This window comes from Clupea harengus, chromosome 2 (genome assembly GCF_900700415.2).
Source record: "Clupea harengus chromosome 2, Ch_v2.0.2, whole genome shotgun sequence".
NCBI lineage: Eukaryota > Metazoa > Chordata > Actinopteri > Clupeiformes > Clupeidae > Clupea > Clupea harengus.
Genome location: NC_045153.1, coordinates 16,167,898 through 16,190,646, shown reverse-complemented (window position 1 = coordinate 16,190,646; position 22,749 = coordinate 16,167,898). Strand labels below are relative to the sequence as shown.

Genomic DNA, 22,749 nt, shown 5'->3' with positions numbered 1-22,749 from the left:
CGATCAGTTTGGGTTTGTTATGCACATCGCTTCTGTGTGCAGAAAAAAAAAATTAAAATAGAAATGTCATGATACAGCCACATTTTTTCTTTTTCTTTCTTTCTGTTTTTCTTTCTATCTTTCTTTCTTTCTTTCTTTCTTTTTTTCTGCCTTTTCTTTCTTTCTTTCTTTCTTTTTGGCTCCACTGCCCTCATAACCGTCCAAAAAAGCAACATGAACACGACTCTGAATATGAGATAAGCCCGGCGCACATCTTGAGAAATTGCTGTGTGTTTTGTGTGCTGCACCGCGCGTTCCTTCGCCGCCGCACGGCAAAATGAAATGTAGCGCTGAAAGCTTTGGTGGCCTGCCGGGCTCGTTACGCTCTTAGAAAGTGTCTCCCAGTGCCAGGAGGGAGGTCACACGAAGCTGGATTTCATTTTTGTCCCTTTCGTTTCTTTTTTTTTTCTTTCTTTCTCTCTTTCTTTTTCGGCGGAGATTTAGTGAAATGCAGAACCACAAAAAGCTGGTCTGTGTCACCGCTACACACACAACCCCCCCCCACACACACACACAAAACATGTACATGCTCATACATAGGCACACTCTGTACACACGTGTCCTCACACATACACATACAGACACATACAAACATGTCCATACACACATAAACGAACATGTACAGACATATACATGCATGTGTACACACAAACACACACACACACACACACACACATAAACGAACATGTACATACACATACAAGCATGTACACACACACATAAAATAACATGTACATACACATACAAGCATGCACACACACACATACACACATACACACACACATACACACAATGTACTCTGAGCTATCCAGTCCTCCTCATTACCAGCCAAAACGCTGAAGCATGAGACATCTGATTTAACAAAAATGCATCGCAGAGCGACAGCCTCTCCTTGTAATTATAGACTTTCTCTTATCTGTAACCCAAGAGAGAGAGAGAGAAAGAGAGAGGGAGAAGAAAAAAAATGAAGCGCATACACGCATTCCAGAGAGACAGTTCAGTGTTGGCCTGTACAGCGCACATGAAAAGAGATGGCCACATGGGTATTTGAATAGCGCTGTGGCAGTTTGATTCGAAACTGATGGCCTGATGGCTATACATCATCCCCCTAGCATTGGTCCCTGCCAGAGATCAATATAAACAGCACTCAGCTTGCACATGAACACCCTTGTATGAGTACAAAAAGGAATCAAGAGAATACCAGCACGCTCGTGATGACATTCTGCTATATAATCATCAAGCAACCTTAGAATAAAAACGAAATAAAGTGTTCAATCAATCCGCCTGAATTATCGAAACCACATTACTCTGCCTCTGGAAGAGTCTATGACCACCAAATACATTTTAGGATGACACTGAAACACAAATGCTGTTTATAGAGTCTAAAGGTAATAGATTGCTGTTAATTGGGGTAGGGGGTATTGGACAAGATGGTGGGGTGACATTTATCACTGCCTCAGACCAGCAGCCTGTATGTGGCAGCATTAGCGCCGGGCTCAGGCTAGACAGGAGTGAGGCGTGATACAGGTGCCCAGTGAATACCACCATCTGCCCGACAAGGCCCAGGGGGACTCCCACTGCAGGGCATGTGCTTTTGGTCGGGGCAATCCTGGATTGATTAGATCCACTTACCCTCTGGCGTCCCAGATGAGCATGCGAGGAAAACACATCTGCCATTGTGTGCGAGCTTATGGTGTGAGCCTGTATTTGTTTAGTTTTTTTCTTAATTTTTCTACACCATCTAACCTTATACTTTTTGATGAAAGAAAATAATATTAATTTGGGTTAAGAAATGCATGTTTCGTACACAGTGCACAGTGAGAATGAAAGGAATTAGCACATTTAAAATGGAAAACCTCTGATGTTATTGTCAAATTACGATAATAACGAGAGAGAGAGAGAGAGAGAGGGGATGTTGTGCTGAAAGTGTACAGGCAAATTACCTTGCGGTAAGAGTAGGCATCTTAAAGCTATGAAGTTTTGCTTTCAGTTTGTCTAAAAGAACCTTTGGGGTTATTTCAACTGTAGAAACCCATGTTACATCAGTTGCTTTTATTTACTTGAGGGACAAACATGTTGTTTCACTGCACCATATCTAGATCACATAGCTCGTTATAAAACAGTCATCATCCCTCTCCCAACTCCTGCACTCCCCCATGTGTTATATGGTTCCCACCCAAAAGTGATTTGTCAAGAAACAAGGTCCCAAATACATCTCGACTTTCAGCCCATGTGAAAATAGGACTGATAAGTGTTAGTGTTTAAAGAAACATTCTACATGGTATATTTCTTGTGATTTTATGGTTCCAAGTTTAAGTTAGCACTGAAGAGGTGGTTTCTACGACCATCTCATCCACCCACAAAGACAGCTAATGGCACCCCATCAGGTCTCAGGCCCCCTTTGCCAACTCTAAGGCTCGAAATGGTATGAATAGAAATGGGACAGCCCGTTGTGACATATCACGTTTATGTTTTCTGTGTTGTTTTTTTTAATGCTTCCTGGCTTCCCTTAGTAACCACGTGTTTCACATCACAATGCATTGAACTGTGGGTAATTCCCTCAGGCAAAGTCTGCAGAAATGTGGACTTAAGGAAAGTGTGTATAAATGGCTAAAAGTATCTGCGTTCATGCACTTGATGATTTGACAGTGGGGCAGCCCTAAGCACCTCACAGATTTAGTGGGAAACGCACCTTAAAGTCTGCGAGTCCACGAGGGTGGACATTGGTATTGGGCCCATGACACAAACCTTCAGGCTAAGTTTACGCCACTACTCTCTACACAACCCGCCGCTAACCAAACTCGCCATTCGTTTTCTTATTTCCTGCCCTCGGTTGTAGAGGGTAGCAGTTCGGAGTCGTTTAAGTGACAAATTGTGCTCAGACAATTCTTGGTTCCTGATAGCTCGTAACCAAAGATTAATATGACAGACTCGCACGAGGGGGGAAACAGACCAGTTCTTTTTAGCCGAACAGTGCATGACTGCATTAATTGTGGGCAACCATGTACATGACATGTTTTATTGATGTTGACAGACGTTTGATACGGGCCCTGTGATTGTGATTAGACTACACAGTGCGCCTCTCGGTTCTCTCTGCAGCATGGGTTTCTGGAGTGGCTCCATAAATTCTAGTCTGATGGGAGGGCCCTAATAGAGGCAGCTTAATAGAAAATAATTAGTTTTTCCTGCCATGTTTGTGTGCATGTGTGTGTAGAGCTAAAGTGGAGGCAATTGTGTGTTGTAGATGCTCGTTAGTGCACACTTGCAAAGGCTGGGAATATGTGTGCACTTCTTCTAAATACAGATTGTGCCGTTCTGGGCTTGGATTGAGAATACAGTGGGAGTTATGAAGTAATGTAGTTTCTTTCAAAGTACTTCTCATCCAACAGGCCTCAGCCTTCATTCTGGGAAAAAGAAAAAAAAAGAGGAAATTATTCAAAGAAGATGACGACAGGAGCCACCCTTCCTGGCTGTTTGTTACATCCATTTGCAACGGCATTAATATATTTACAAGAGCACAAACGATCCACAGACTGACTTAACTGGCTTTTAAAAGAGAAATATTTTTAGGTCTACTTATTCATACACAGAATTGGGCTTATAATGCAATTCTAACAGTCAATTAGCCAAAATCCCCCTAATGACTTCACGATAAGACTTTGGTCCATCCAAGCACAACAGATTCATTATTCAAGAGTACATTTGAAGGGGGAAATCCAGTCTGATCTGTTGTTATTAGCCACTGCCTATCGGTCATGCACACCATGCTCCTCTTTCTCCTCGTTTGTGACCTCGTCTTCTATTTTCTTCAGTGTAAATACTCCACAGCAACGACCTACAGCCTGAGGCTTCACAGACTGTTTTCAATGTATCAATGAAAGAAGCAGTTGAACAGTGGAGATCTTTCCTGCTGGCATAATTATGGCATATATGGTGTAGTTCTGACTGCATGTCAAATGCAGTGATCAGAGAGCACGTCTGTGTTCAGTACATCTCTGTCAAAGAGGTGTGGTGCGCAGTGGTCCGATCACATAAGGTGTGTTCATTAAGCGTTGAAAAATGATATCCAGCCAATGATGAAGCTCCTCACAACATCAAGATGAGGCAGATTATTCTTTTTTTTACTGTTGACATTTTTTTTCCAAACAGCTACAAAAAGGCACTTTTGAAAAATATTGAAAAAAATATATTGAATTATATTCATATATTTATCAGATGTGTTTATTTAGACTTCAGCCATGTACCAAAAGACTTGTACCATGTACCAAAAGACCACAGCTTATGGATAACTATCCTTAGCCACACTACTGTACCAGCAGGTAGATTGGAGATATCATGACTTTAATGTGCGTAATGTAAAGAAACTTTATTGCTGAGATCTTCTCAGTGCTTGTATCCCACTATATCACATATCAAATTATACAAGTTTTCTTACTTGCTCACATTAAACAGGTGTTACAATAAGTGATACAAACATAATAGTCATTGTTATACTCCACAATGCATAACTCATTAAGCAATACAAATGTGATAATAACACATTGTACGAATGTTCATAGTTACATGCATTATTATTCTTTTATGTAGTCCTTCTTTCATATAACTACTAAACTGAGCACAGAAAATACAACTGAATTGATTTGTAATATAAAACGACACCTGAGCAGTACAGAAATGTAACATAGACTCTTTTAAGGATGCAAATAGTAATTTACTGTATGTGAAAATACAATGATGAAAATATTTTAAACTAGCTGGACATTGCTTTTTTTTTATATATATATAACATTTCAGTGTCTGATGTAAATCTGTATCATACTATGAAACTGATGTGAGGCCAAATTCTTGTCAGAAACAGCTGAAAATATTCTCTTTCAAACTCATCTATATATACACAGCATAAATATATACAATACACACTTTGAAACTTCCTTCAGTCATATATACCTTGTGTGAAAAGGCACTTCTCAGTCAACATGGTTATCAGGTTACTCTGGATAGCTTCCTTTCACATATAGTCTCTGGTCAGTGTTCATACCAATATTAATTAATTCAAAATGAATAAAAAGAATCATATCCCACACTCCTGTTCCACCATTCTGTACTTTTTTTTAAATGTCCTCTGTTCCAAAGATTTCCCGACTCTCGATAAGAATGTACTCTATGATCTGATTCTGGTACACCATGTTGAATGCCATGTTTCCTCCGTCGTTCTCTGGCCACATAAGAGTTGGACCAAACACAATACTGATGCCTTGTGTTGACATGAGGTTCTTCAAAGAATGACGGAGAAGTCTGAAAAGAAAACAAAAGAGAAAAACAAGGTGATCAATAAGAGGAGCTTGTAATGTGTTCACTTTGGGCAAATCCTGCATCTTTTCGGCTAATCTATGTTAAAACTGTGTTTTTAGAGTTTAACATAGATCTAAACTTGAATTTTGTGGAAGAAGTTGCGTGGCTTCTTAAGCTTTACTTTTGTCATAAGTACATTTGTTAGTGGCTGCGATTGTATTAATAGCCTATAGACCTTTTAATAATAGCATATTGATATTGTGCAGATCTAACTTCATTATTGATATTATTAAGTGCCATTCTTGTACCAATGAACAGTCAGAATATCATAGAATATTGTTTCCACACCACATATCAGCTAAACTAATTTTTTTTTTTTTATCCGCAATCACGTACAACTTAGCGCACAGTTGCAACTCCTGAACTTCCCTTTAAAGGTACAGAGTGTAGCTTTTATGGGCATCTATTAGTAGAAATGGAATATAGTTATGTATTCATTAGTGTATAATTGCCTGTAACTATGAATTGTTGTGTTTTTGTTAGCATAGAAGGAGCCCTTGGTATCTAAATTGGGAGTGGGCCTCTTCCACGGAGTTTGCCATGTTGCACCGCTATGGTTCTACAGTAGCCCATAATGGACAAACCAAAACACTGGCTCAAGTTTGGGTTTTTCACATATTGCGGCTTTTCGAATTTGACGGCCACCGTAGGTACTTGCCCACGCTTGTAAAGGGAAGGCTATTCAGCTGGTTGCAATTCAGCAACCTCACCACTAGAAACCACTTAAAACTACACACTGTACCTTTAAGTAGTACAATTCTAAAGCGCAGCTAAGCTAGCAGAAAGCTAACTGACAGAGCAATTGCCCTGAAATGTCTTACCACAAGCAGCAAAACACTGGCGTTCATTTTAAGCACAAATCTTCCACACAGCCCTAGAAAGATTTACATGTTTTTTTTTCTTCTCTGTAATTTTATGTTGCAAAAAGGCAAGCCCTTTGTAACACCATAAGTCATCTGTAAGGCGGGGGGGGGGGGCAGAGTGTACAGAGTGTATTTGAGGACTCGCGCCTGGTTTCTTGCGGCACAGTCATCCTCCCTGAGCTGAGGTTTTGGCTCAGACACAGACACAATCAATACAGGGGTGACCTGGCTCGTGGACTTCCAGGCCTGCCTGACGCACTGGAGAGTGAAGGTTGGAGAGGTGATGGAAGAACTGTGGCAGAAGGCTCGGCTCCAAGCTTCCAGTGGAACACGGCCTAAAAGCTCTGAGGTAGGATGAGCACACTCACTCGCACAAACCCTCAGCTTTACGGTGGAGAGTGTCTTCAAAAAATAATTAGGGGGTCAATACTGTGTTTGTGTGTGTGTGTGTGTGTGTGTGTGTGTGTGTGTGTGTGTGTGTGTGTGTTTTACAGATAAGTTGAGTAGTGTTGTTGTTGACATAGAAACAAGACAGAGTGGACACACTAAACAAGACAGAGGAGCAGAGTTTTTCTGCAAACTTGGCGGCAAAGCATGCGTACACAACGATTCTGGGTTCATGACATGATTGGTGTGCGAAATACAATGCAAATATAGACATAGTATATGTATATATAACAATGAAGATATGCAAATATCGAGAAGGTCCTGCTTGAAAAAAAAAAAGCCACATGTTTATTGTTTTATAACCCCCCCCCCCCCCCCCACTACTGTTAAGGACAAGATTGTCACTCTTCCTGGAAAATGAGTGTGTGGGAAACAGATGCCTAAATAGGACTGGTTATAAGATAACGACTTCCCAGCATGGGGCGCAGCTACAGGTGGGGACGTCTATTACAGGAAGTTTGTTAATCAGGGCCCATTAATCAGGCCTATCAAAGGCTTGTTAGGGCACATTAAAGACTGTTTGAGGAAGTTACCGTTCACATGTGCCCTCCTTGGGCCTGAGCTAGCACTGTACTGCGAGGCAGAAGAAAGGGTGACTTAAAAGAGCGCAACTTAAAGACATAAAAACAGACTTTGATCATGAACCTGAGCTACATCAGACATCAGATGCTTGCCGTATGAATGTGCGCCCTTCGAGAGATGAATCAGGTCGGGAATCGCCATTTGAGGCTTGTGTAATCAAAGCGGTTCGATTTAAAAGGCTGTTACATCCAACAAGTGCTCACAATAATTCTCCATTAATGTGTGTAATTAACCCCAGCCCCGTCGTATTCCCCTGTACATCACTGCTGGGGCACTTGTCCTGCCATCAGCATTTTAAGTTGATTAGAACACTCTGATGTAAGGATCTGGGCTGTCACTGCTAATGGTCCACTAATGATCTAGTGTAAGGTGATTCAATTTCCAAATTGACATGAGTTGCCATAAACAAGGCATTTGGCCTACGCATCTTAATTGCAACTTCACTTCTGCACAAAATATTGCCACTTCCCTTTGCGCTAGACGTAGCAGAAATTGTCCACAACACCAATGATTATCATGATAATGAGACTAATAGCGAAACCTAATAGTACTACTTTTACAGTGCATTTTGTGCACGTGTTTTTGACCATCATGGAAAGGGTCTAAACAGGAAATAATTCTCTTTCCCCCTCGTTTTTAAGTACAGCAATTAAAAATGATGAATGACCAAAAGAAAGAGCATCTGTGAATGAATTGTATACCGTATAAAACATGCGCCATAGAGGCAAATAAAGTCATGTCTGTCTGAGTGGACTTTAAACATCTGTATTCGAACAAAGCCATAAAAAAGTCAATGGCACTTTAGATCCTGCACAATTTGCCAGGATGGCAGTCCCTAAACACCTGGTGTGTTCCTGTTCCTTCCTCCTCATTCCTTGTCAGTCCGCTGGTAATCTAAACCGTGATAACAACCATTGTACTTTTACACATTTACTACCGTGTGTGAACAATGGTGCAATAATAACTGTACCGTAGGGACACCGAGGGGATGCTTCGTGCCCTCCTCAAAGCACGAGCCACTGGTGCATTTAGGTAGTCCGCACATTAGAGCATTATCAGTTCGCTAGCAGCCTGTGGTTTGTGTGCGCGAGCGCTTCGCCAATGGCCGGCTTAACCGGCAGTGACCGCACCACGCTCGGTTGCATCTGACAAATCATTGATAGCCCCGACGTAAGCTGACATGTGCGGGCTCAAGATGCCAGTGGTCATTAATTAGCATCTCATTTCCAAGCGGGGGTATGACAGGAAGTGGAGGATGGTGCACTATGCTGTCCTCCCCCGCCTGGCAGGCCTCTGCTAATTGGGTCAGGCTCGCCGGCTCCTTGAGGATCATGGGACGAATAATAAATTGAGGTAGGAAAAAAAAAGGGGGGGGGGAGGGGGGCTGTTAGAGGCATCGCTGTGAGGTCTGAACCGCGCCGATGCTCCTCGTGTTAATATCGGCTGGCCCCGGCTGAACTGGGGCGATAATGCCCACTGATATACTAACCGCGGCGGGTGTTTGTGCAAACCCCCCGCCCCCACATGCAGGAAGTGGCACTGTGTAGAGAGGAAGCCATGCCGTCTAACTGTGAGCCAATGAGGAAAGGGCTTCGCCTGGCGGAGGAAGAGCTCTAACGACGAGCATGTGGATGTGCACTCACGTGCTCCTCAGCTCATCCACACGACTCGCGCTAAGCTAAGCTTCTTCAAGACAAACACATCTCTCTTAATATCTACACATCTTTCTTGCAAATGGTGCTTGCAGAGCAGCAGAACATTAGCCCTGTATGAACTCTGTGACACCTAAGAATCATTTTCCACACCAGCGTGTGCATGAGGCCATAGCTACGAGCAGATTTGCCACACAGCTAAGGTGCATGATTAAAACTGACTATAAATCAGAGCGGGAAAGAACAGGGAGGACACCAGGCCAGGAGACAGGAGTGCATTTTCGATGACTGCTCCCCTTGGCTCTGCCCGTGATCAGCTCGCCTCGCCACAGAGGGTTTTCGCTGCGAAAGGTTTTTTTTCCAGCGTGCGGTGAGCGAACCTTGAATTAACGGCAGAAAAACAGACCTCGCAGCTCCTTTAAAGCCCTTGTGGTAAATGGGAAATATGAGCATCAGTGACAAAAACACCCACAAGAAGAGGCATAAATAGAATGGGTAAGCGAAGGTACGCTTGAGAAAATCTGGTTTCCTTGACCACATCATCACAATGCGAGTACACAACTGGTTATTGAATCCAGGCTCGGTGGACGCGGGGTGGGGAAGAAACGAGAGAAAGAGAAAAAAACGAGAGCGCACGGGTACAACGAAAGACCACAACAAAGCGCTCAAAACTTCCCAGACTCCTACGCCACTCCCAGCGCAGCCAAAACCAGAATGAAAATATAACCCCCAAGGAAAACGGGACACTAAAACACACTTCCCCTCTTTGGTATGAATGCCACAGTTTGAGCGAGGAATGAACACACACACACACACACACACACACACACACACACTGAGAGACAAACACACAGGCAAAGTGACAAACAATTGCCTATTCTTGATTTGAACATCCTGCTCTGCAAAGCCGGAGAGGAGTGGAGTTTTCTTCCTGAGACCAGAAAACCACATGAAAGACTGAGGTGCTGAAGCCCAAATCAGGTTTTGTGTGTGTGTGTGTGTGTGTGTGTGTGTGTGTGTGTGTCTGTGTGTGTGTGTGTGTGTGTGTGTGTGTGTGTGTGTGTGTGTGTGTGTGTGTGTGTTTGTGTTCTTGTCAAAGTACAAAATATATCCAGACTAGCTGTGAATATGAATTTAGTTCAGTGACAAACAATATGTGAAGGAATTCTCCCCCTCTTTGTGAACAATGAAACTTCACCTCACCATTTGGTCTGAATGATCTATCTTATCCTAAGAACCCCAATTACAGAGAGAGAGAGAGAGAGAGAGAGAGAGCGACAGAGAGAGTGAGAGTCAGAGAGGGAGAAAGCGAGAGGGAGAGTGAGAGAGGGAGAGGGAGCGAGAGAGGGAGAGAGCGAGAGCGAGAGAGAGAGGGAGTGGGAAAGAGAGAGGGAGATGGGAACAAGAGAGAGAGGGAGATGGGAACAAGAGTGATAGTTAAGTACAATTGAAGAAAACAATGTGACACAGAAACTAAGTGGTGGAATAAGAGTGAGAGAAGCATAAAGCTGAATGTAAACGGGACCACATCAAGTGGGCATGGGAGTGGCTCCCGCAAAGACAGAGGCTGGCGCTCCAGACCTGGGCACCGTGCCCTTATTATTATTCTACCAGCAGAAAGTGAGAGTGCTATGAGGACAGACTCGGTGGCACTGCCGGGATTTACGTTGTCCCCACAAGTCGTAGAAAAGCTCTGGGAAAAAAGAGCATGTCCTCAAGTTTATCTGTTTCGCTCATTAAACGGAGAACGTGACTGGTGTTAGGCACGCCTACTGCACTTGGGTCATTTAGACTGAAATCATTTAGAAGACCGAGCGACTGACTAAGTCTGCTTTGGCTTGTAAAAAAAATCTGGTGAGGCCTTGAATAGATTTTATCATCAGTATTGTTTGTGTGTGTGTGTGTGCGTATGTGTGCGTGTGTGTATGCGTGTGTGCGTATGTGTGTGTCTGTGTGTGTGTATGTCAGTTGGTCGATTACAGAACGATACATTCACATCAATATGCAGTACAAAAAAATGCAGGACAGTGACTTCCCTGTAAGAATATAACAGCACACCATCATTGTTAGCCAGGCTTGGGCTGCGTCCCAACCCTGGTGAAGATGGGTGGGACCTGGCATATGAAACCAAACAGACTTCAGCTCAAGAGCCAAAGGGCATGTTCCATCAGGGGGGGGGAGAGGAGGGAGGGGGTTGCTCATGAATCTGGGGTCTTTTGGCCCCCCTGGCAGGGCGGTAAATGCACGTAAGGGTAAAACGGGGATGGAACACCCCTCCTGGGAGAAGGAGTTAGCCATATGGCCCAGTGGGCTCTGCCAGCATGGCCATCATGGTCTCGTGTCCTCACAGCCTCTCCTCTCTCCGCCCTGTGCTGTGCGGGCGTGGAAGAGAAGCAAAATTCTAGGAGCAAAGTCGCGTGCTTAGCAGGCTTTCCACTCGCCATCTGGGGTAACATTGTTCATATTTTCAGCGGAGAGTCTGTAGTAATTCACTCGTCAACCCCGTTAGTTATTACCTGCTAACTGCCTGTGGTCTGTGTCACATTTCTGTAGGTGTGCTTGCATGCCTGCTAGCTGAAAATAGCATAACTTCACAGATATCTAAACATAAATATAGTGGCATGACCTTAAAAAACGTCATGGCCCGACTCTTTGGTGGCGTCAGGCGTCACTTTTGATGGCCACCCAACTGATTTACCGGGGGCTCATGAAGGGGAACTTAGAAAGCCCTTTAACACACTCAGCGCTCCTGGCCACCCACAGCACTGAACAACACACACTTTACACACTCGCCGGTGGTCCTCCGTGGACATTTGAGAGCTTTGCACAGCTGCTGTAATGGTTTCTCGTGAAACCTGTAAAAAAGACTGAACCACTGCTTTGAAATAAAACCTCATCAATAAATATGAAAAAAAAAAAAACATCAAGGTGCGTTCTCTTATAATACCAACAGGAGGTTGCACTGATAACAGACAATGAATGGTGTCTTACGTTTGCAGATGTTTAAATAAGAGCTTCATGGTGTTGTGATTTGGCTTGGGGAGTTGATTGACCAGTTTCTTCACGACTTGAACCTTCTGTCTGGGGTCCTTATTTTCTGTATGGGAAAGAGATGAGAGCATCTTCAATATTCAGTCCCAACTACAGTGACACACAGAAATGCATTGCAGGCACCATATTGTATTATTTGTCCAAGTTTTTTATTGCATCCACATGCGCAAGTTCTTGTTTGGCTGCAAAACATTGCCATACAGAGCACAATGAGGTACAATGAGGGTAATAACACAGTTTTTTTTTCTGAGCAAAACCAAACCAGTGTGTGGGTACTGTATGTGTGTCTGAGCATGTGTGCTCAGAAAGGAGGCTGGGTGCTTATGCAGTATACTATGACCAGTGCACAGCACAAGAGCGGGTTCATTCAAAGTGCTTCCTGCGCGCAGCCTTATGCCCGGCCCTCCGGATCTAACTCCGGCACAGTCTGAACGAACGAGGCAGACTGACATTTGGGTCTGTGGTGATTTTTTTTCTAGGGCCTCTCCTTCACATCAGAGAGCCCTGTGACATAATGACGTCTAATAGTGGGATCCCATTAGAGGCTGTTAGGTTGTAACTGGAGACCCTGATCGTTGACCCCAGGCTCGTAAGCTCCCTCTGCCCCAGTACCAGGCCATGAGACGACCCCCCCCCCCCCCCTCCCCAAGACATGGGACGCCCTCTGACTCAGAGGGAAACCCCAGAGAAACCATCTTGTCCATAATCTACTTTTTTTTCTCTTCCTCTGCTAATGGACCCATGTGACCTCTGACCCTGAGAAATGTGTTCCATTCATCACGAACTGCCATGGCTCTGCATTTGTCCATTATATCAGTATCAGTGAGGAAAAGCAAACTCAAATGTTTGTTCAAGAAGATGAAGGAAATTCAAATGTTTAGTTCAAGAGATGACAGGCAGCTAAACTTCCCATTTATCAAACATTTAGCAGAAGCATTTTTTTCCACCAGTTGCCAGTAGTAGGTGTCATAGGGTTCCATATTTTTATGGCCACAACATACAAATATTTTCATTTTACTTTGAAGGGAGGATCTCCTCATTCTGAATCTTCAGATGTCAGTAACATATTGCCATTTGGGTAAACATAGGCAGCTTCTGATAATTCCACTGACAACAAAAAATTAGGTTAAAATAGGTTTTCACTCCAGAGAAAAGATTCCACAGATGGTCTGTTTTTCAGCTATAACCGAGTCACAGTTTGTCTCAAGTCACAGTTTAATTGACGACAGGAAATAGTCTCACTGAATCGAAGAAATTATATAGACAGCAAACTCACACCATTGTACAGATTTATTGCAACAAGCAACAGAAGCACAGCAGCAAACTGCATCAGAATACAACTCTTTGCAGACTCTGCTCACTCATGTGCTAAGCACTACTCCTATAGCAGGGCCCACACTGACAATAGTGATTTCTCCCGGCCTCCATTAGTATGGAATGAGGACAACATTGCTGAGTAGAAAAGTAGAGGAGCTCCTAGTCAACTGTACCAGTGAAGGAGCCCCCCTGGGTATGGTCGGAGCAGATGTCTGCGTGTACACACCGAGCTGGCATGGACGCCGGCAGCAGATGCCTGCCTCTACTGCCAGGTCTGCCAGTTGAGCACAGACGGCGAACACGTCCTGGGATTGAGCAGGAGCACGGGCCAAGGCCCTGACCTTCTGTTGTAGGTAAAGCCTGCTGCTTGATTGGTTTGGTCTGTTAACACTTCCTTGCTTTGTCATCATGGTCAATTAGACATGGTCTTTATCCCGGCAAAAAAAAAGGAGAAACACGAGGCCTGGAACAAAACATACGGCCCGAGCAATCTAACCTCTTTGCTGTTCCAGCGCTGTTAACTCATGACAGAACACGCTGCTCTGTGACCTGCACACTTCCCTTTTGTGACGGCCGATAACTTTTATCAACTGAGTCCTGCAAAACCTTGGTAATGCTGGAGGATCCAACCATAGGCCCACGGTTATGCAAAGAGGCAAAGGCCCTAACTTTCCCGGGGCTATAACAAATCAGTGGCAGTCGGCCTCTAAAATATTTAATCTGGTCATTACTGCTGGCATAAAGGACACCAATCACTAATTACTTAGCCGTTGGTAGCTAACATATTGGAGATGCCCCCTCTTCCTCCACTTCTGACAGATGGCAGGGATGGAGTCATTAATATATAACAAGCCTCCATACTCATATTTAGATGTGCTGATTCACTGCAGCCCGATGCAGAGTGGGGTAGGGCAGGCTCTCAGAAAAATAGCATCAGTGAAAGGTCATTAGGTAGAAACCATCTGAAAGTTTACAAGGATCCAGATTTTTGAATCCTGTGTAGGAAAATCATTATCCATGTTAATCACAGCCCAGTCCTTTTTTTTTTTTTTTTTTTTGGTCACGACTATGAACATAACTGTGTACAATACAATACCGTACTGATTATTGGGAAAACGTCTCTAATCAATCTCAATCTTGCCATTTGAACCGTGAGCTCTCCGCGGTTGGAAAGTCATTTGAGAAGAAAACGAAACGTTCTGCACTCGAATCAGGCTTTTTTTTTCATGCCCACATTGGTCCCAGGTTACAGCATTAGGCAGGATGTTGTGAAACCAACAGGGACGTGAGTGATTTATGATGTTATGACAAGAGAGAATTACAGCATTTCAGAAATTTCCCAATAGAATCAATTTCAGGCACACAAATAAGCATTTTTTTTTCTTATTGTCCTTGGTGCCCGACTGCTAGAACCTAGCATTGCGACCTCCAAGGTCAGGGCCTTAATTCCCTGTGTGCCCAACGACTGACAAACAGAAATCTAATATGGTTTGAGATCAAACATCTGGAAAACAAACACATCAGAAAATGAAAATGCATATGAGCAAGTAAGTCAATGTTGAATCATTGGAAACTTTTAAGTACTCGCTTATAACTATAAAACACAGTCATCCTTAAGTGGGTTTCTGCAGGAATCTATATATCCTAATCAGCTAAATGCTCTCGGTAGTAAGTGAATAGTCACAGGCTCTAAGACCATATGTGTGTTTGTAGACACAGACGTAAGTCTGTGGTATCAACAGCTTTACATTAAATTTACAGAGATACCACAAATGTGATATGAATAAATGGCAAATAAAGTGATGCAACATGCAGTGGCAAATCCTGATCCAAAACAAAGCCTGCGACCCCCATGAATAAATGCTCATTCCCCTACGTTCAACCTGTATCCACAGCACAGCACTGGGTAAATCCGAAGGAGAATGATTCACGTTCAAGAGTACAAACTGACAGCATATTCTCCTACTCAAACGCTGGGACTGGAGCATTGGAGTCAGCCTGTGCAGCAGCCCAAGGCATTGTTCAGGAGGGCTCAGAATGACCCACATTCGTACTGCGTCCCCTGTGTTGACAGAGTGAAATGATTATCTGTGTCCCACACTTGAGCTGGTGATTATTTGATATAGCATCCATAATCAGTGCAATTCCTTGCTGTCCTCTCCTACTGGCTCATGCAGTTGGCATCAGCATTGCAGCACATCTTACACAACAAAAGCAAGTGAACAAAAGAAACTTTGCAGAATAAGATGTACGGTTTGACATACAAACAAAGGTTTAATGTGAACATCGGTTGACTGTATGCATCCGTGTTGAAGGAGGCAATGATCCCTTGCCTTGCGTATGCAGGATATGCATGCAGCAGCTCCTAAAATGCAGTGGATATAATCCAATTACAAACACTGGAGTCTACTTTGCTCAAATAAAGCTTACTGCACAACCTGATCTGCAGGCTTAGTCTGCTGGCTTACTTAAACCCCATCAAGGCAAATATTAGCACAGTGCAAATAGTCCTGCAGGTTATGATTAAGATTTTAAATGTATCCCAATTGTATGCTTTTGGTTAATGAATAACAAAGTCTTAGAGGATCATGGCTGTAATATATTAAACATGAAAAGCTTCTTGATGAAATATAGAAACTGGATGTATTTTTGCATTTCAAAAGCTTTCTGCGGACAGCAAAGCCTGCATGCCAATGAAGCTACGACAGAGTTGAGTTGAAAGAGTTATGAGAGGGTACGATATTAAGACATTTTACAATATTATCACTGAATACTTCAGCAGCGTAATAAAAATTATATTATTGCCAGCTAAAAACTGGCCTGTGTTTTGTATTGTCATTACCACTGACAATGACACATCCACATTTTACTACAGTTAAAATTAAGGCATTAACTGACTGATCACTTCAAATACTAACTATTATGCTTGCAAGCTATCCATCCTGCTAGTGGGCAGCTAACTATGTGGTAGAACTCGCAGTACTGGAGCTCTGTGCGGCAGTGACAGCCTGGATGAAATGGACGAGGCTGAGCCTGAGAGGGAGACAGGTGGCTGAAGGGTCCCAGTCTGATTTGAAGGCTCCATGAATAATAGATGGAAGTCCAGATGAGCCAAGAGCCAGAGCAGACACAGCTGCTCCCCTTACACCTTCCAAAACCCCCTCAACTGCTGAGCGGGGGGCAGGCGCTGGCCCCTTCCCGATCCCCACCTGAGCATCTCTGGGTAAATGCTTGGCGTTAGGAGGGGAGAATTAGGAGAGCCAGGTGAGGGGGAAAGGCATAATTGGGAAAGGGATAGGATTCATATGACAGCTTTCAAAAAATTAAAAAAGAGTTCCAAATTGTTGGAATGGTTGGGATTGTAGTTCTCTGATTCGTGTTTATGCCGGAAAATGGCAGTGTATGAGTATTGTTAGCATGGCATGGATTCGAAGGTTGCTTTCCTCTGCTTCCCTATCTAAAGGTTCTCATCAGGCCATCCAGAGAGCATGAGGGGCTTTGGATATGAAACAGACAGCGCTTTGCATGACTATAAAAACACCAGTGCGCACACACACACACACTCTCCCAGTCCCCAGAGGAGAGAGCCTACAATTAGTGATGTGCTAATGTGCTGTTGTCCTAATCAGACCCCCTCCTGTCCAGTCAGGCAGTCCCCCGGTCCCTCGGCTAATGCCACCACATCAAAAGGGCAGCCAGGATGAGCCGTGTGACTTTAATAGCGCTGATCCCCACAGTGCTGCCACTACACACTCAGGGCCGCCATCTTAAATAGGCAATGATGGATGAACAGGGGCTGTTGTGTCCAAGTGTGAGTGCACATGGGAGAGATACTAATGAAGGCTTTCATAGAGCGAGATTGACGTGAGCTCATTGGCTCGCCTTCCAATATCTGTGTAACTTTGAACTAAATGTGTTTTATTTTTTTTTCTCACCTGATTCCTAACGGCAATCAACCTGGGAAATGAGGAGAGCCAAAGAACAGGAAATGTGTTTGAAGTTCTCGAGTAAGATTTCTCTTACCTGAATGCCATAAACTCACAAAGAACTCTATGCAAGCGTTGCCGCCGCCAGCGCCGAGAGCTTTCATAGGGGCTGTCAATGTTTTCCCTTTCTGGTGCTCTCTTTCTAACTGCTGTTTATCGTCATGGGTCTATATTTATTCTCCTCCCCCAAGCTTTCTTTAGCTCAATTCCAGTGGAACATGTTGCAGGTTGGGCTAATTATACCTCCTGCTAAGAGGGGCTCCTTGCAGTACTAATTAGTTGTCTAAACGTTATCTGAAAGTGATCAGCCTTGTAGACTTGGCTGATTTACTGGGTGGAAGCACCTTGCAGGCCAGTGGGTATTCTGGCCTACATTTTGAGCGTGTAAATATTTATTGCCAAATTATAGCACCACCTTGGGATTGCGTCTTCCTGTCTCCCATGTACCCAGATCCTTGGATAAAAGTAGGTGGCAGTATTGCCAGTATATAAGGATGGGGTATTGCACTTCAATTCAATTTAATAGACATGTTTCATCACAGAAATGTAAAATGTGATATTTTTCTCCCAATAAAAGGTATTACTTGATCACTACACTACACTACACTACAGCATCATTGTGTGTTCATATGTATAGATATACATCTTTGTTCTTTCCTTCTCTTCCTACATGTGCCATATGAAGGTCTTTCCACGGTGGTGTTATGTTACTCTTCAGGGGCTCCCTCTGTGCCACCTGAGTGCTTGGGGGTGGGAGACAGATGGAGCCGGGGGCGTGCCACCGCCGCCGTGAGCGCTTGGCCTTTGACGGAGTGGTGTGCCAGCGAAGAGCCACCGCGGTGTCAATCAGCCAGCTAACACGGCTAGGGATCGGTCTTGGCTCGTCTCGGAGACAGAGAGAAGGTGGACGTTCAGCAGTGAGTCTGTTGTGGTGACAGCTCCTGTCTGGACTGCAGGCCGTGGCCGTGCCCTCTGAGAAATTTCCCCACTCCCCAGGCAGTGGGTTTTTAAAGGGGGTGGGGTCGGGGTGGGTGGGGGTGGAGTGAGGGGTGTGTGTGTGTGTGTGGGGGGGGGGGGGTAGCCATGCCATGCCTTCCTATTGAACAGCGACCTCTTTTGGCTGATGTACTTTCTTTCCCCCTCAGACTTAACATAATGAACCCTATCAATGCCTCAGAATGACACAAGAAGAAATGATAGCTTTCAACAGCAGCGCATGTAATATAGGGAGTGAGAACATCCTGACGACGAGCACTGAGAAAACATCTAAATAATTAATAATTCACAAGCACAGTCTTTGTACCTCCAACGGCATCAGGTCATGGTATACTCACTTATAGCCTCAACAAACTGCTCAAAGAAGCGGAAAGGAAACAAGGGCTCAGGCAATTCCCGGAAAAACAGCTTGAGTGCTCCTGTGATGACATGGATATCTTCCCACTGGCTGTCACCCAAGTTCAGCTCCTCCTCTGGGAAATAGAACAGAAAAACATGACAACGTGTACTACAGATTCAGCGAAAGGTGGTTGTCATGCCAGTGTTTACATAGAATATATCATGAACAGTAGACAATGAAACAATCAAACAGGTGCGGCTGTGGTGGATCACATTTGTTGGTGGATCGTTATTGAATCACGTTCTATATGCTATGGATAGTCACTGTTTTTTTTCCTGATCAGCAATGATCAACAATGTTAGTAGGTGTTTCTAAATGACCCTTGAAAAGTGCAAAAAAATTATAATTTCATGTAGGCCTACCTATAACAGCCACCACAAAATAACTGACTTTGTTTTACTTCAAATCCTCTGTGTAATGTCCCACTTCAAGGTACCCTCTCCCTAGACAAACCATCAGGCTAAGTGGTTTTCTGGTTCGCACGGAATACTAATGCAAAAATTGCATCGCAGAGACCAGACCTCTCCCTAACCTGCTTTAGCCACATCTACCCAGCCTGCTCCTGGAGACAAAGACCAGGAATCCATTCAATTAGCCCCTCCACTCCAGAGTGTACACTTGCCACTTCACAGCTAATTGCTAATCAGGCCATCTCTGTTGCCTCATTAAAGACATCACATTCAGATCCTCCTCAAGAGCCCTCCAGGGAAAGCCAGCCGGGAGCGCTGGAATGTGTATTGACCTCAGCCGGGGTTGTGCGATCAGCATGCTCTCACTGGGAAAACCTTTACCCATGCTAATGAAAAGGTTGTCTCTCATGAGAATATCAAGATCATATCAGTAGCATCGTTTGGCCTTAGAGAGAACCTTATAGGTCTTATAGATTAAGGGGGAGCATTTAGCTGTGACAGTGTTCTGCCCATAGAGAAATCAAGGGTTGTGTAATACACGGGAAACGTGTAGAACAAAGACTAGCTGATTGTCATGGAAACATCTTTGTAAGGGAGGTGGCTGATAAACATACTGAGAGAGTTTTAAGAATGGTGGGAAAGATCTGTGCCATAACAAGTCTCAAAATATATGTCATGTACAGGCTATGGTACACATTTGGCTTAATGGTAAGATTTCCCCCACATTTTATTGTTAGGTATGCTATAACCTCTGAAGGCAAATCTCCATCTCAAGTGATATGGGTCTTTTTTGAGAGCAAAAAAAATGACTGATTTTGGTCTTTGGGGTTAAAGTCAAGTGAATTGGTTCTTTTGAAGTGTTTACGAAATGTGCAGGGGGTAGATTTGTAAATCAATATGCAGAGCACATCAAACGAAAACTAATCAGTAAACTAATTTAGAAAATCAGAGACAAAAATTACACATATGAAAGACCTCTGAAAGTCATATTCTGATGGTCTTGACTAATCTATATAAGCTTCATCGGCACTGAAGCATTGAATGGGACTGCAAATACTTATGCTGTTTCTTAAATATATTTATTCTGTCCTATTGAGTGGTTGAACTCAGGTTGCGATTAGCACAGTATTTTGCTTGCATGGTTAGGGTAGATGAACAGAACAAAGTGAATGTATCTTACCTGTGGCAAACTAAATAGCACACCTGCTTATCCATGACCTTAGCCAGGCTATACCCATGTTGTCAACAACACCACAACTGCTCCTCACTGCAGCATCACCAGCCCATGGAAATGAATGGGCTGTCAGTCCATTATGTGGAGCATCGCACTAAAATGTCATCCACTAAATTGTTTGAGCTGCGCATGATTATGAGCTATACTCATCAGAGCTGATGACGGCTAACCTGCAGCCATTTCCACGTTGCCACGGGTACGTTCTCTCAGTGATACGTCTCCACATGAACCTGAAGGCAAGCCACTGGGGTCAAATTACATCGCCTAATCAATTTTTTTTGAAGATTCCTGATCTAATGCAGAATAATTAGCGTCTCCGCTCCTCCCCTGGGTCACCTAAGGGGTGATGCGTCCCTCTCACGGCTCATCATGTCATAGCATGTCTTCCTCTGCAAATGCAGTAGCCGGGCTACATCAGCCACTCTGCCAGGCAGTAGGTGATTCATGCCATTCTCAAGCACAATAGGCAGCAAGATGAAAGGAAATGTTGCATATTAATTTTGTTCGCCAACCAGAATAATTGTTGGTCAAACTGAGAAGTTCACAAAGGTCCAGTGAGACTAGTGTTTATGTCCTGCTTCCAAGAGGCAAAATGTAAACGTTACCTTGGTCAACCTTGAATCTTAGCTTCTGGATTGTGGCCAAGTTACCACTCACTCTGTATATGCCATCGGCTTCCAGACCTGTGAAGGTATAAAAAAAGTATTTTAAGTATTTAAGTAAGTATTTAAAGGCCATTAAATGTCATGAGGAAGGAAGGAACTGCTTCACCACAGACAGCATTACTATTATTATCGCTGTTATTTTAAAATGTTGTCCTGTGCATTTAATTAGTACTTTTCACATACACTGGACAATACTTAGCATTGGCATGATAACATTATGTGTTGTAATTTAAGATTGCAATTTAGTTACAGATAAACAAATACTGCCCAAATTAAGTAGGATTTAGAAAAATGTATTTCATCTATTTGGGGCCATAGTGTGTCAGAATAGTTGGTCAGAGAGGTTTATTGGCAGCCTATTTCTAGTTGACATAGTGAAACCTTTTGAAATTTACCACGCCTCTCCACTTCCTGTATACATAGCCTGATGAACTTTGGCACTGTAGTTCCTTCACGACTGCAAAGGGTCAGCAGGTGACAACCAAACACTCGATCTGAGGAAAAGAACAGCAGATACATTTTTATATTTGCATTTACATTTTTGTCACACAATGTCCAGGACTGGTCTCATGGTTTCAGTTCCTTCAGAACATCATCACCATGAAATAAATAAAAATAACGTTGTGGTTTTTGGTCAAAGTCGACAAGAAAAGTAGCCTAGCAAGTTTTGAGTAAAGGTCCCTGTGTGAGAGACTCACTGCACAGGGTCGCAGACAGGTCATGAGAACACAGCCTATGTTCAACATTCGGTAAGTAATCTGTCTCAAAGTAATCAATATTCAATGTGGGTCAGCACTCCGCCGTTGGCACACTGTCTTGTTGAACTGTCACAACAGCACACATTTTCACATATGACAGCACTGCAATTGCACAAATGCCGCTTACCGAAATACATTTAGTCACATGTCCTTTATTACATTTGCTACTTTGCACCATCCGATTGGTCCTAATAGGTTCTCTTTTCCAGTCTTTCGCAATGCTCGTCGTCAAGGTGATAAACCATAACCAACGGACAGACTGTGGATGTTTTCAGAGTGGCCGCTTTTTTTTTTTCAGGGCCGACGGCAAACCTCAGCCCGAGTCCGTCGATACAAAGGTACCAAGTCAATGGGATTCATCATCAATCGGTTTTCATTTAATGTGAGGCCAATGGAGCACTCCCTAAAGCCTGCACTACATCAAAGAAGGCCAGCTCTCTCTCTCTGCCATACTAGCAGTTGGGGGCGTGGGGGGTGGGGGTAGGAGGGTGTACCAAATACACAGATGACTGAGAGGAGGCCACCTTTGCATGCTAAATCAACTTCAGAGAGCTTGGGAACTTACTGAGAGAAATAGGCAAGGGGAATGTGGGAGGCGTTGGGGTTGGGGTTGGAGGGGTGGAGGGGGTGGGGCTGGATGTGGGACTGGGGGTGGTGGAAGAGACAGACACTCGAGGAGAAATCCTTCCTTGGGAGAGGGGTGTGCCACCAGAGCAGAGACCTGATTTTCGGGGGCGAGACGCTCTGTGAAGTGGCACGGCTTGCCTGTTGGCCCTGCCAGAGACGGCAGTCTGGGGGCCACCTGCACCATGACTTAATCCCAGTGTGTTTTTATTTATGCCATCAATAACCCTCCTCTCCCTTTGATCTCACGGTTTGTCCTGTGGACACAACATTAAAGGGGGAACGTCTGCATGCAAAGGGGGGGGATTTAAAACTACAGTTACCTTCTGAGGCTTCTACAATATGCTTAAAAATACCCTTTTAATGGTGCGTA

The 22,749-nt window shown here is 43.8% G+C and overlaps 1 protein-coding gene across 1 annotated transcript in view; it reads right to left on the bottom strand.

Annotated features, from left to right (window-relative positions):
* Positions 1 to 4,384: 4,384 nt before the first annotated feature.
* arhgap15 (Rho GTPase activating protein 15) overlaps positions 4,385 to 22,749 on the bottom strand; it is a 40,736-nt gene continuing 22,371 nt past the window's right edge. The window contains exons 10-14 of the mRNA XM_012828383.3: positions 21,390 to 21,488; positions 20,935 to 21,012; positions 18,624 to 18,758; positions 11,927 to 12,032; positions 4,385 to 5,334 (exon numbers count right to left, since the gene is read on the bottom strand). Of these exons, the coding sequence (XP_012683837.1) occupies positions 5,151 to 5,334; positions 11,927 to 12,032; positions 18,624 to 18,758; positions 20,935 to 21,012; positions 21,390 to 21,488 (602 nt within the window). The 3' untranslated portion in view covers positions 4,385 to 5,150. The remainder of the gene's footprint in view (positions 5,335 to 11,926; positions 12,033 to 18,623; positions 18,759 to 20,934; positions 21,013 to 21,389; positions 21,489 to 22,749) is intronic.